A 14,406-nucleotide genomic window follows, 5' to 3' on the forward strand; every position below is an offset into this window, starting at 1 on the left:
TTTGTTTGTTTGTCTTTTTTTTAATCCATGTGCAGGGGCAAGAACAAAGATATTTTAACTGCTTATAGTGTATACAGAAAATTTGCTCTGATTCTTAGATAAAATAATTATGCTTGGGACCTGTTTTCCTCTTCCGGGTTTTGACATCAACGATCACAGCTCTGTTCTTCTCAGTAAAGTGCTTCAAGATGATCACATTATGTGGTTCATTGGCATTATCCATATACACACAGCGGGTCCCCACACAGAGGACCTAAGCACGACAGAGAAAGAAGAGGAAACTCAGCAGCACATAGAACACAGTCTCTTTTGCTCGTGCCGCTGACTTCAACAGGCAGTCAGGGTCAGGATTCTTCCCTTCTACAAGTCCAGGGTTGGCACAGGCCTGGCACAGAACTGGTTTAAGTGCTTGCTGAATGAAGCCATGTTTTCACAGTCTTCATTGTTCCAACTAGTTGAAAATTAGAAATGAGATCAAGCTGAAGGCCAAAGTGAAGAACAATCATACTTTGAAGTTCTCTGTAACTTATTAATAGGGTATTAGGTACCTATTATTCAAAGCCAACTACTGGCTAATAAAATGAGTCAAATGGCTAAGCTGTTAAAATGCAAGTTGAACAAACCATCCCAAAATCTTGAGAATATACCAGTACTGTAAAAGCAAATTATGTAAGGGAAGAAAAAACTCCACAGGATATATGCTATAGGGACTTTGGTATGTCTGATGAAGACAGGAAGAGGAGACCAGGCCTTCAGAGAGGTGTACCTGGGGGAAGCCAACCAGCACCAGCAGTGTGAAGATGTTGGTGTGCTTCAGCTGGAAAGGCAGCTGCTTGATGCAGTGGTCTGTGAAGGTAGCAACGACGTCTCGCCACAGAGGGGCGCTGTTGAGCGACCGCAGGATCTCCGCCATAGAACACGCCCAGTCCAAGCCCACGCGGCTGGAAGGCAAGAGCGCCGTCAGGTGGTGGTGCACAGGCTCCAAATGCAATGCACCAGCTCACCGCACTCCAAGGCAGACCCATAAACATGCCAACCAGCCATTCACTGATTAGTTTAAAAACTACCACAATGATGCTTTTCAGAAATGATACGTGGGGGGAAAATAATCAAGATTTGTACTTATATACTCAGTCTATCGTTAAGGTTTTAAAAATCTCTATAAATGGTCACACATGTACACTTATGCACACTCATATGCATCCACAGAAAAGAAACTTGGAAGGAAATATATTATAAAAAGCACCAGGGAGTTCCCTGGTGGCCTAGTGGTTAGAAGTCTGGGCTTTCACTACTGTGGCCTGGGTTCAATCCCTGGTCAGGGAACAGATCTGCAAGGGGTGGTGAGGGGCAGGGCTGGGTAGGGGGAATAAAATAGCGCCAGACACACTGACAAGGTGCAAGGCATTGCTTTTATAATGAAAACAGATCTATTTTGTTCAGTCTCAAAGCCTGCACCTATTACTCTCAGGAAAAAACAAACCAGAATATATATCACTAGAGAGCTGAATCAGCAGACAGAACCCAGGTGGCAACAGCTGTTCTAAGGTGGGTTTTAAGTACAGCTTTAATATCAGTTGATAATGTTGCTAATAAAACTAATTCTAGTCTCACAGAAGAGCCCTAGACAATACAGGGGCAAAGACAGCACCGAAGCACACTGAAATTAATCAACAGCCAGATCAATGACCCAAAGAAATGAACACCAAGGAGGGATAGAGTGGGGGTGGCTACCTGTCTAGACACACAGCCCCCAGGCTAAAGAGCAGGTGGGTGGTCTTCCAGCCGTCCGGCACGACTGAACTGTCCCCAGCTGCAAACAAGTTGTGTTTGGCTGAGAGGACCTTGGTCACGGCAGCATCTACCTCCACTGGTAAAAGGCGGATGATTAACTGGCCGAGGAGACCCAGGGTGAGGTGGTAGGTTTCATTCAGGTGGCCTGCGTTTGAGATGACGACCTGGAACATGAGCGGGAGCACGTGCTCCAGGTCTATCAGGGGGACTGTGGGATCCTGTTAAGAGAGGAGAAAAATCTGTTCAATAAGACATCTAGGTAACCACACCAACCAAACACTCCATTGTCTTCATGTATTATTTATAACTGGCCTGGTGCCAGGAGAATTATGCAGTGTCTTTCACAAATGGCTTAGGTACAATTGACTGTAAACTAAACATTCTCAGGCATCATCTTACAATCTTACTTCCAATTCATATTCTTATCCCAGGGATATACAGATGATAGCAATTAATATTTCAGTATATGGCTTTCCAAAAATTTTTTTTATGCATAATACTACCCTCTCATGCACTCTTTCTCCTTTTATTTTTCCTTTCTCTCTCTCTCTCTCTCGTTTTGTCTCTTACCGAGTTTAAGGGAGGTAGCATGGCTGCTAGTAATCCCAAAATCCTCTTCTGGGAGCACTCCGCAAACACCTGCTCAGGGCTTGGAATAACTGCCTTTTCCTCAATGGGCTTCTGGGAGGATGCTTCTGAATTTTCAGCATCTGAGTTGTAAAATAGCAAGCTATCAGATTTTGCCAGGTTCCGTGCATGTATGAAGAGGCAGGTAAACCACTGTACTGCCCTGTGCCACTAAAGCATCAAGTCGAGACTTTAAAAACCTATTACTGAACAAGTCTTACTCAAGGAAGCCTGTCCCGATCACCCTGTTTTAATGTCGAGCCTGCCCTCCCATCTCCCCAAACCCCTCTGCCCTCTCCATTCCCTGCTCTTTTGTGCTCATGGCATCTAATCACCTTTTAAAACACCATATCCTTTTTTTACTGGTTGGTTATTGTTTGACTTCCCTTCTAGATTCCCCCTCTCCCCAGTAATGTATCACAAACACCTAGAAATGTTTCCGAAGCACAGCAGCTACTCAATAAATCCCTGATGGCTAAAGCAACTGTACGTGACCAGGATGCTGATTCTCTGATGGGATCAGACAAGAGTGGGTTTTGATGATCTGGACTGACATGGAGTGTCAGACCACTTCCTGAACTTAAGTCATGATCTGCAGAGATGAGCATCAGCCCCTTCTGGGACACGGCAGGACGCTGGGTGCTCATCCCTGCCTCTGTCACAGAACGGGCACGAGGGAAGGACCCTGCCTCCCCAAGGAGAAGGCTGACGTTTGCTGCCAGTCTACTCGGTCCATAGCACCTCCATCTCCTGGCTCTTCAATCGCCCTGCAACACAGCTCTGACCTCGCTGCCATTCCCAGCAGGCAGCCCAGGGCCTCCACTGCAGGGTGCAAGCACCCCTCCACTTCCCTATTTCAGGGCTCCCACTCCCTCCCCGTCCTCCCTACACACCTGCCCCACAGGCTTCTCCCTGGATTCCTTTGGGGGTTTCCTCTCTGGGGCTTTGCTCCTCTTGTCCTTTCTGCCCTGGGTGCCCCCCCCCCCCGCCCAACAGATCCCAGCACTTCTGAGGTCACATGCAGGCCTTCTTTACAAGGGCTTTACGTGGACACAACCTGTTCAAGCTGGATCCCCATCACTGCTACCACCCACTCAGGCCTCTCTTCTGGACAGAAGCACATCTCACCTCAAATTACAGTTATATGTACCCCTGTCTTAAACCCTCCCAGGCTGCAGGCCTCATGAAGGCAGGAGCTATGCGTCCATTTGTCTGACCTGGTCCCTGCTTCATCCCCAGCGTCTAGCACAGTGCTTGGCACACAGAAGGTACTCAGTAAATCAGGAAACAAACAAGATAGGAAATTAGATAAACAAGATGAAGCAAAGATGACTTTCAAAGTGGTATCAGTACTATCTGAGGCAGAACTGAGAAACCATGCACCCTTGGGTGCTAATCAGTTACCAACTGTGTGTAAGAGATAACTCAGAGATGGGTATATATACATTTTAAGATGAAAGAATCAAGGTAATTGTCAGAGTTTTTACCTGGAAGTCCGGTAGGTGTGCAGGCATCTGCAGGTGAGTCTGAAATTTGAGTCAGGCAGGAAGGATCCTTCCTTAATGATATACCTTCACTGGCCTTACTTCTCTGTTTGCAATCTAAAGGTCTGAATTCCTTAGGAGCATCTCTCTTCCCCTAAAAACAAATTAGAGAGTGAGTAAACTTTTATATGAAAGAAATTTTTTTACATTCAGACAATTTAAAAAATCACTAGCCAAGGACTTCCTTGGTAGTCCAGTGGTTAAGAATCTGCCTTCCAGCGGCTTCCCTGGCAGTGCAGTGGTTAAGACTCCACACTCCCACATTCCCAGGGCAGGAGGCGTGGGTTTGATCCTTGGTCAGAGAAGCAGGATTCCACTCCCACGCAGCACAGCCAAAAAAAAAAAAAAGAATCTACCTTCCAAGGCAGGAGATACAGAAACTGCAATTTGCCACGCAGAAGCCTTAGAGAGCGAGCCAGGGGCAGGGCACCCTGCGTGCACACAGCTACTGATTTTAAGAAGACTCAAAAGGTATGGATATCTCAGGAATAAGAAGAATGCCCTGGGGGTTCCTTAGAAAAAGGCTGATTCCAATCCCTAGGCAGGGAAAGCCTAAGATAAGCCTGAAACCTCTTTTTGTATCAAAAATTAAAGAAATGCTCAAAGAATAATCAAGACATAGCAAAAGACACAAAAGCCAGCTGGAAGGAGCTTCCACTGGCCAAACATGGGACAACCTGAGCATCAAAATCCATAGTAAAAACTAGGATTTTAATTCACTAAATTAAAAAATTCAAGTCTATTTTGATAAAAATAAGTGAGTAAGTAGATACATAAGGAGTGCCGTGCTGACTGGTGGCACATTATAAGATGCTGGGGGCTCACAAGAAGATATGATTATTCTCAGGCTCAAAGGCGAAGAGAAGACTGCTGATTTACCCTGACCCTGCTGATGTTTTCCCTGTCCCACCACAATCTGTGGATGGGAACAATGCTGCCTGGAGAAGGGGTTTTGTGGTCAAAACAGGCTTGAGGGTTGTTACGTCGCCTGTCCTTGTGCTGGCTTTCTGGCTGAACGAAGCTAATGGAATTTTCAAGCTTTTGCCATCTCTGCTTTTGTCCTCCTCTAAAAGACGATAGGATCCCAGGGAAAGATAAGCACCAATGGGGATCCTTCATGACAGAGACAGGGGACAGAAACAGCAGCAGCTCCTGAGGCAACGCCGGGGCGCTGACGGCACCGACTCAGGCTCTGAAGGCAGCGTCATGGAGGCTCTGCTCTTGCACAAAACGATCTTCAGTGTCACTGTCGCAGGTTCCATCTGGACCCAGGAAGGCTTTCCTTCCACTTCAACAAGCACAGGTAAACTCTTATAAACTACCATGTAAACTACTTGGTAAGTACCAAGCACTTAGGATCACCTATTTGTTAACTGAATATAAAAGTGGTTTCACGTATATAGTGTTCACCACGGGCCAGGAAGAAACCAACCTCTTTAGGTGTGTAATCTTACTCAGTCCTTATAAAAACCACAGGAGGCGGGGAACAGGAGTAGTGTACACCGATAGAGCTTACCATGAACGCTGCTTTAAGCACTCTGTGCATTTACTTGCTTTTGGCTGCGCTGGGTCTCAGCTGCGGTACTGGGGGGTGTCTGTTTTGGCATGCGGGCTTCTCTTGAGTTGAGGCACCGGGGCTCCAGAGCCCATGGATTCTACAGTTGTGGCGTGAGGGCTTCTCTCTAGTTGTGGTGCACAGGCTCAGCTGTCCCATGGCATGTGGGATCCTAGTTCTCCAGCCGGGGACTGAATCCATGTCCCCTGCATTGGCGGGTGGATTCTTAACCACTGGACCACCAAAAACTCCCCTGAGGACTTTAGACATTAATTCGGTATGTGTGATGCATGTAAATCCTCACAACAACCCTAAGGGATAGCTATTATTATTCTCCCTTCATTTTACTGATGAGGAAACTGAAGAGATGTGGTGATGTACCCAAAGTCAGACAGAACAGGGACCCACACCGCGGCAAACTGGGTCACAAGCCTGGACCCTTCACGTCGCTGCTCCGCTCCCTGGCGTGGCATCTCTGGGGTCACCTGTGACTGCGCACAAGAAAGGCCTCTTACTTACACTGCGGTGCCCAGCAGGGCCTGCGTGGGCCGGCTCCGCGGCAGCCTGCACAGCTTTCTTCTCTGGCTGCTCCTCTGACGTCTGGGTGGGCACGGTGACTGGCAGGGCCCGGTTTTCTGGAGGAGAGCCACCATCTGGCAATACACCAAGCAGAGCTAGAGCTTTAAGACCTAGATGTGGGAAGCAAAAAAGAGGATGGTTGAAAGTTTTATAAGAGGGTTATTCCCTGCAAATGCCATAAATCACTTTACTACCATATGCAAAGAGATGGCTGAGCTTTTCCACAAGCTGAACCAGAGTACTCAGTCCAGTCCTCTCCCCTCATCCCACACATCTACTCAGCTCCTGACTTCAGACACTAGAAGTTTCGATAGCAGGGGACACCTGTGCTTTATTAACAACACAGGACAAAAGATACAAGAGGACTGCCTGTTTAGAAAATCATAAACATGAAAATTTTATAGAGCCCCATACAGCTAGATTTTTAAGTTCTCCCTGGCAAACAGTTAACAAGACAGATCTGAAGGACCAGTATCACCCACCGCTACTTCAGCTGAGTCTGACTCCCTCACGTTTACTAGAATGAGGAGTTGGTCTGTTATTCTGGAAGGAATTTAAATGTCTCAGGAATTTAACATTCACATTATTCTTCTCCTTGGCACCCCTCAGTAAAATCAAGTCATCTAGACATTTTATTAGTCAAACTAATTTCATTATAAATAGCTCTCATTTAGAACACAGTTGTGTGGAAGTGGTTCTGCACTCCAGGTTTTTTTTTGTTTTTTGTTTTTAAAAAAGGCTGAATTGCTTTGGCAAAGTTAAGTCTGGTGTATTCAAATAATTTATCCCCAAACATTAAGAGTTTTAATTATTCATTTTTTTTCTCACCTTCATGAAATATTTTAGAGAAACTAAATACTCCTTTAATGCCAATGTTTCTCTCAAATGCATATGCAGATTTAAAATTAAGTTCCGGGGGGACCTCCTTGTTGGTCGAGTGGTTAAGACTCTGAGTTGCCAACGAAGGGGGTGCAGGTTCAATCCCTGGTTAGGGAACTAGATCCCACATGCAGTGGGCCATTGCCAAAAGATTAAAAAAAAAATCAGTAACAATATAAAAAAATTTTTTTTAATTAAATAAATAAAATTAAGTTCCACTCCATGGTGAGCATCTCTTGTGGAAAACTGGATTTTGACATCTCCACACTGAGCACTGCGTTTCACTTCTGCTGCGGCTGTTCCTCCATGAGCAGTTTAGGGCTGGTTTGGTTTCCAAGCCTAAGGAATACCTACCTTTTCCCTGGTGAGCCTTCATCAGACAGTCCCCGACGAGCTGTAGGCACCGGCTCCGCAGGGTGGCGGCGCTGCTGCGGACCTGTGGGTCCAGCTTTTCGCCGTCCACGTCCTCGGCGCTGGCCAGGTGGGCGCTATAGAGAGCCAGGGCAGCGAAGAGCAGCCAGGAGTAGTTGTGGATGTAGGGCTGGATGAGCCTCTGCCGGTCGCTGATCCGGATGGTCACCATTGGATGGGCAGTGATGCTGTGGGTAGGCAAGTGGCTGCAAAGGCAAGATATTTTTAAGGCCTGAAGGCCCTTGTGAGTGTCCGAAAAGGAGAATGGGGCCTCAGGGGACGACATGCACGGTCACAGGTGGGCATCAGTTACCTCTAAGGCTGTTACTGAAAATTTAAAGATAGATTATTAGCCCTCTCTTCAGAAAAATTAATGAACACAAACACTGCACAATCCACTTCAGGATTTCACAACCCCTAGAAGACTGTCCATGGAAACCAAGTGAAGTGAGACTTCCTTTTTGTGAAGCTTTCACAGGGTACGCTTATAGCATTTTGGTAATGTGAGGAAATGCCCATAATTTTTTGAGATGGATATGAAGTATGTAGGAAGGAAATAACTGAAGGTCTGGAATTTGCTTTAAAATACTTTTTAACAAAGCAGAAGAAAAAAAGAAAAATCGAAGCACACATAGCAAAATCTTCCTAATTGCTGAGTCTGGGTAAAGGGGATATGAAGATTCATTGTACTTCTCTTTTTACTTGTGGGTATGTTTGAAATTTTTTATAAGATTTTTTTAAAAAAAAGCAAATGAGTACATGAAAACCAGTTTGCTGGGCTGGAGGTCACGTGAGACATACCCGTAGGAGTATTTCTTGGCCGCGTAGCATCCATAGCACAGGTCAAAGTCATCGCATACATTGCAGTGCATCCTCCGGCCTATGATCAAACCCTGGCAGTGGTCACATGTGAACTCCATGTTGACCATTTCGTGGTCATCTCCATGGCCCTCAGGCTTCACTCCACCTGGGGGAAGCACAGCAGCGTGAGGTGGACTGGGCGAAGGGCTCTGAGAAGGGCTGGTTTCCAAACCCAAACCAAACCCAGAAGCAGAGTTGCTCCCAGCAGATCGCTCAGGATGTCAGGGACCACAGGCATCTTTCAGAGACTGGTGCATTCTGCCCAGTGGTTCTCAGCATACAAATGATACTCTTGGCACAGAAACTTCTTAGCAGTGGTACCATGGGCTGACTTCCCTTTTTCAGTGCAATGTAGAGCCTGATCAAATAGATCACCAATTCCCATTATGACCTCCATTTGGCAGCACAAGTCCTCATGCCAATTTTTAAGGCATCTTCCCCAGACATATCTAAGCATCTATTGGTGTATTCTTGTTAACAAGCACTGAGAACTTATCAGGTATTTGCTTTTACTTTTTCATTCCCGAATCATAGGTGAAAAGAGACTCCATAACCCCAGACCCACTGAGTGAGAAAGAATGTGAGTCAAGAAAGAGACTGACAGCTCTGGTCTCCTTCTCACTTTGAGTCCGGTGGGTCTCCAAGCCCCATCACACACTCTGCTGAATGTTCCTCACCTCTGACCCACTTCTGTTCTCACGGCCAGAAACCTAGTCCAGGCACGAATTCCCTTGTCACTACTGTGATTTCCTAAAGGAAGCTCTTACATGGACAGCTTCCTCTAGCATAGCTCTGATCATGTTAATATCCTGCTGGCAAAACTTCCCCTTCTGTTTGTAGACTCATTCAAATTCCTGAGACTGGCATCTCTGGATCCCATAACCTGGGCCCAGCTTGTCTCAATCCATCACTCAGCTGTGGACATCTGCAGAAGCTCACTCCTCTGGCCCTGGACTCGCTCAGTCTTAGGATGACACACTCTCCACTGCTAACTTTCTTTAAAGCCCGATTCACATTCTTAGGGGCTTCCCTCATAGCTCAGCTGGTAAAGAATTCGCCTGCAATACAGGAGACCCCGGTTCGATTCCTGGATGGGGAAGATTCACTAGAGACGTGATAGGCTACCCACTCCAGTATTCTTGGGCTTCCTTGTAGCTCAGCTGGTAAAGAATCCACCTACAGCATTGGAGACCTGGGTTCGATCCTTGGGTTGGGAAGATCCCCTGGAGAAGGAAAGGCTACCCACTCCAGTATTCTGGCCTGGAGAATTCCATCAACTGTATAGTCCATGGGGTTGCAAAGAGTCAGACATGACTGAGTGATTTCACTTTCACATCCCACCTCTTCCACCAGCTTTCCTTCAACAGCAGCCTTCCCTCCTTCTGAACTCTCCCAGAATAATGTGCACTGCTCATCTGTAACTCAGCAGAGACCCTCCTATCCTGGAATACACCTTGCATGAGCGGGTCCCGTCTCCTGCCACAGCTGTAAATGCTTCTGGGACAGGGGCTGTATTTTATACAGCCAGGCGATATGCACACTAACAGCACTCAGCCGCTTACTACTGTCAACCTGCTTTGTCTCAGCACCTGTGAAGTGAGAGGATTCAAGAATTTCTGAAGTTTGCTTGTGTGTATTTTACTTCTATAAACAGCCTGATTCAGAGGGCAAAATCATTTTCTGAAAACTCAACTGGATGGACATTCACTGGTGCTGAGAGTTTATCAAGTGTCTACACACAGTGAGGTGGAAGGTGGAAGCTTGTCAGGTAACAGAGCTCTGGAGTTTGTCACTCAGCTGGGGAAGTGAGGTTATATTTGCCGACAAGACAGAGAACACTGCTGGGCAGTGTTGTCACTGTACAGTGGAAGGTTAAAAAATGACAAGATCACAGAAGATAGAAATGCTTCTTCCTCGTGGGGATGGCACACTCAGGCTGTGAAGTTTACCTAGGAAGCAAGTCTTGCAGAGATCCATGTCGCTGCACTGCAGACAACGGTAGCGATGCCAGGGGGCGATCTCATCACACCCATCACAGGAGATGTCCACATTTAACAGGTCACAATAGCGAGCAATAAACATGTGCATCTATAAGGTGAAATAAAACACAATCAACCAACAGACTTTTAATGTGGCCACTATTCATTCATCAATCCATCCTTCAACAGCTACTTAAAACACTCCAGGCATTGTACTAGGTGCTCAGATTGGGAGACTAAGGAGCTCAGTGTCTAGCTGGGAATTCCCTCAAACAAACAGATGACAGCATACAGTATGATGTATGGACAGCCAAATTCAGGAGGCTGAGAGAGCACGTGGAGGTTTCTCAAAAAGAATTAATTACTCAGGTGAGACCTGAGGGGCAAACAGGCATCGGCTGGGTGGAGATGAAGGTGATGAGCATGTGGGATAAAAGCAATAGGCAGTTCTATGGGAGACCACAAAAGGATCAAGCCGGGGGCTTGTGCACTTGGAAATAATTCCGAATGTAGAGCACACTATGGAGCCAGGCTAACCGGATACAGTTAGAAAGGTTAAACTGCAAGAGGCTGGGATGGATGAGTAGCATGATCAGATCTGAGCATTCTGAAAGCTCCTCTGGTCACTGAGTGAGAATGGATCAGAGTGGGCAAGACTGGAGCCACAGAGACTGACCCTGACAGAGGCTGTTAGAGCAACCCCCTGACTGCTGATAAGGGCAGGACTGGGCAGAAAGTGAGACAGTGAAAGGGGGGCAGATCTGAGCGGTATTAGGAGGCACAGGTGAGGAACCTTGGGGGCTGGCTGGTTACGGGGGCCAGCGAAAGCCAAGGGTCAAGAACAACATCCAGATTTCTGGCTTGGGTACTTGGCTGGACAAGAGTTGGGTTCAGATACAGCAAACCCTGCAAGAGAAGCACTGTTTGCTGGCACTTTAGGAGAAAACTTTTCTGGGAAAGACTAAGGGCCCTGTGTCATGAGCAAACAGTTTTATTGCAAGGTCCCTACAGGACGGTTTATCTTTACGGCCTGGAAATAAGGGACATAAATCACCGAGTCAGCATACAGCAGCAGAATACAGCAGATATGCCAAGCCACCTTAGGACTAGAGAATGGCTCCCAATAAGGTGTTAACATACAAGAGAGAAAAATCACAAAGGCCAAGGTGGTGTGTTCGATCCGAGCACCACAGAGAAGCTACATGAGCTAGGTAACTGGCACACAGTAGGCATATAAGCTAAGAAAATGCATGCATCTGAGGCAGCAGACACCTGGCGTAGTGTGGTAGTGACAGATAAAACCCCAATGTGGAGACAGACGTGGCAGGCTGGCTGAGCCTGATGACGTGTGGGAATCAGGTAGCTGATTCTGCGCACATATGCGGTTTCCATGCTCACCAGGCGACCTTCTGACTGAAACATGCCTTCCTGTGTTGCTTGCCTACAGGAAAAGTATGTACCAAGGACACCAGAGTCCAGGGCCTTCAGCAATTCTGTTTCTCACTGTAAATTATAAACTGGCACCTAATTATTTTACTTCAGCCTCATGAGCCAATTTCCTGTGAATCTAGTTCTAGGCGAGGGAGCCACTGCCTGATGTGGCCAAGCCAGGATTTAGGACCTTCGGGTTAAAAGACCAGGCTCAGCGACAGCCACTCACTAGGGTACTGACTGCCCCATGCAGCCCTCTCAGGAGAGAGCCTGCTGGCACGGCCCAATGCAGACTTTCATCTCCAAACTCCCAGCAAATCACTTCAGATTACCCTCGTTGAGAGATCTTACTTTCCTCTGCTTCTCTGGATCTTCCTGGGCTATTTTTTCATACCACGCCTCAAACATGCCATCCTGACACTCATCCATCCATTCTGAATTCTGCTTTGCATCAGCAAGCTCATCTTCTTCACTCCATTGGCTGAAAAAAGGACATAAACAGAGAAAAGCATGCCTCTGCCAAAAATCAAGGTAAGTGCAGGTTAGCAGACTCTGTCCTACTGGTCTAGTACCCAAGACTCTTAGAGACTTCTGAGGGCAAGAGGGCAATCTGGTTTTCAAAGCTCCAGGGTTTGCCAAATGTTTGATAGATACATACCAATAAAAAAGGGAGGAGGCCCTTCCAGAGCCTACTACAATGGGTGAGGAATTGGAGCTTGAAAGGTTGTACCTTCATGGCAAAAACCCACTCAACAACCATTTGTGGTGAACCTGCGATGTGCCAGGCACCAGAAAACTGGTCTGAACTGGACATGCTCAGCACACGCGAGTGGCAGCAGCATGAGAAGGGAGCCAGGAGACTCCAGGGTCTCGGCTCTCTCGCGGGCTGCTATAAGACCTGGACATGGCACTCAGCCCTGGTCCTCAGTTTCCTCAGGTTTAACAAATAATCTCAGGGATTCCTCTTAGATGCAGAAGTATAGATTTTCATAATTTCAGTCAATAGCTTGTTTCGGCAACTGGAATTTTAAATACAAAAGCATATGCTCGACAGAAAGTGCAAAGCATCTACCAACTGACAGAGACACATCCATTTGTTGACATGTTCCAACTAACTGATTCTGGGGCTACTCACACTGAGCTTTGGGCCAGGGGCCGTGGGAACTGGTGGGGAAGGTGCAGTCCCTGCTCTCAAGACTGGCTCATGGAGCGGCAGGTGAAGCTTGAAACAAGGAGCAGACTGATAGCTTAAAGCTGACCACCCACCCCTTCCTCCTATTGCAGGTCCCCTCCCTCTGCCAAGAGTGCCCTCTGGCAGCAGGGCAATGGCTGAGGTTTGGTAAATGAGGAGATCACATATTCTATCTCCTTTCTCCTACTTCTGAGAGAGGGAAAATAGGTGTTGACTCAGATCTTTCATTTCCTCCTAATTCTCTCCTCTTGCTCTTCTTTCCCCTTTCTCCTCTTTCTACAGACATGTGTGATTAATGTGTAAGTGGACTTGAGTAAGGTGGAAAGACATTCATTAGATGTGGAAAGGAGGAACTTCCCTGGCGGTCCAGTGGTTAAGAATTCGCCTTCCAAAGCAGGGGATGCAGTTTCGATCCCTGGTTGCAAAACAGATCCCACAACCCACAGGGCAACTAAGCCTAAGCTGAAACCAGAGAAGCCTGTACGCCACAATGACAGATCCTGCCTGCTTCAAAGGAGATCCCGTGTGCTGCAACTAAGACCTGATACAGTCAAAAAAATATTTTTTAAAATAATAATAATATAAAAGAATAAGTGGAAAGGAAAAAAACCCAAAAAACCTTTGTTACTATATTTCCCCCTCATACCTTAAGTTCTTACAATGTACAAGAGGTTATAGCGGCTGGAAATCACACACACAGAACAAAAAACTACAGCAAAGGATTCTTCAATTCAACAAGCTCTGAGGATCTCCACAAACAAGGAGGTTCCTCATGCTGAGTTCACAGCACCACTGCTACCAACTTATACACACCACCATGCCCCAGACACCATGCTGAACACTGAGGAGAACTCTTTCATTCTTCACAGCAATCCTATAAGGTAGATACTGTGATTACCTCCAGTTCTAAAGATGAAGAAACGGAAGTACAAAGGAGTTTAAACAGTTGTCCGAGGCCATCCAGTGAGGGCGTGGCAATGCCAGGATGCCCCTCAGAGAGCCTAGCTCCAGGCCTGAGCTCTAACCCCTGTGCTACTGCTACGACCCCTGACCTCCAGGAGCGCCTGAAGAGACGGCAGACTGCAGATTGTGTCCTTACCTGATCACACTGTCATGGGCACTTATGTTTTCCTGCGACATTTTCATGAGGAGATCTGGTAACTGAATGTCAACAAAGAAGGTGAGATCACTGGGTTCCCAGCCCATGTCCAAAAGGTGCAGCAGGGCCGTCTGGATGCAGGACAGGGCAGGCAGCAAGGACCTGAAGAGGCCGTGAAGGTGAGAGTTACCAAAGCTGCCCATCACCCATGGGGATGACAGAGACAGTGGGAGTCAGAGACGGGGTATGTCCATCAGTGGAAAGCCGAAGGGAACCCCAGACTGCTGGTTTGGGTTCCTTACGATATCTTTCCAAATTTCTCAGACTCCATACAAACCCTCTTCAAAGAACATCTGAAGCGAAAGAGTTCTGAAAGCATCAAGTAGCAAGGTTTCCACCCTGCCAGGACTACCACGGGAGACATTTTACAGGAAAGGCCTGAGTAACACAACTCA

At 46.9% G+C, this 14,406-nt stretch overlaps 1 protein-coding gene across 1 annotated transcript in view; it reads right to left on the reverse strand.

The window, feature by feature from the left end:
* Positions 1–14,406, reverse strand: part of ZZEF1 (zinc finger ZZ-type and EF-hand domain containing 1) — a 93,020-nt gene that overhangs the window by 20,276 nt on the left and 58,338 nt on the right. Inside the window, exons 32-42 of the mRNA XM_069603158.1 lie at positions 13,952–14,113; positions 12,012–12,141; positions 10,200–10,338; positions 8,191–8,356; positions 7,333–7,595; positions 6,040–6,209; positions 3,909–4,059; positions 2,365–2,504; positions 1,735–2,012; positions 767–941; positions 121–253 (exon numbers count right to left, since the gene is read on the reverse strand). Of these exons, the coding sequence (XP_069459259.1) occupies positions 121–253; positions 767–941; positions 1,735–2,012; positions 2,365–2,504; positions 3,909–4,059; positions 6,040–6,209; positions 7,333–7,595; positions 8,191–8,356; positions 10,200–10,338; positions 12,012–12,141; positions 13,952–14,113 (1,907 nt within the window). The remainder of the gene's footprint in view (positions 1–120; positions 254–766; positions 942–1,734; positions 2,013–2,364; positions 2,505–3,908; positions 4,060–6,039; positions 6,210–7,332; positions 7,596–8,190; positions 8,357–10,199; positions 10,339–12,011; positions 12,142–13,951; positions 14,114–14,406) is intronic.

The sequence above is a fragment of the Ovis canadensis genome, chromosome 11 (assembly GCF_042477335.2).
Source record: "Ovis canadensis isolate MfBH-ARS-UI-01 breed Bighorn chromosome 11, ARS-UI_OviCan_v2, whole genome shotgun sequence".
In the NCBI taxonomy this organism is placed as follows: domain Eukaryota; kingdom Metazoa; phylum Chordata; class Mammalia; order Artiodactyla; family Bovidae; genus Ovis; species Ovis canadensis.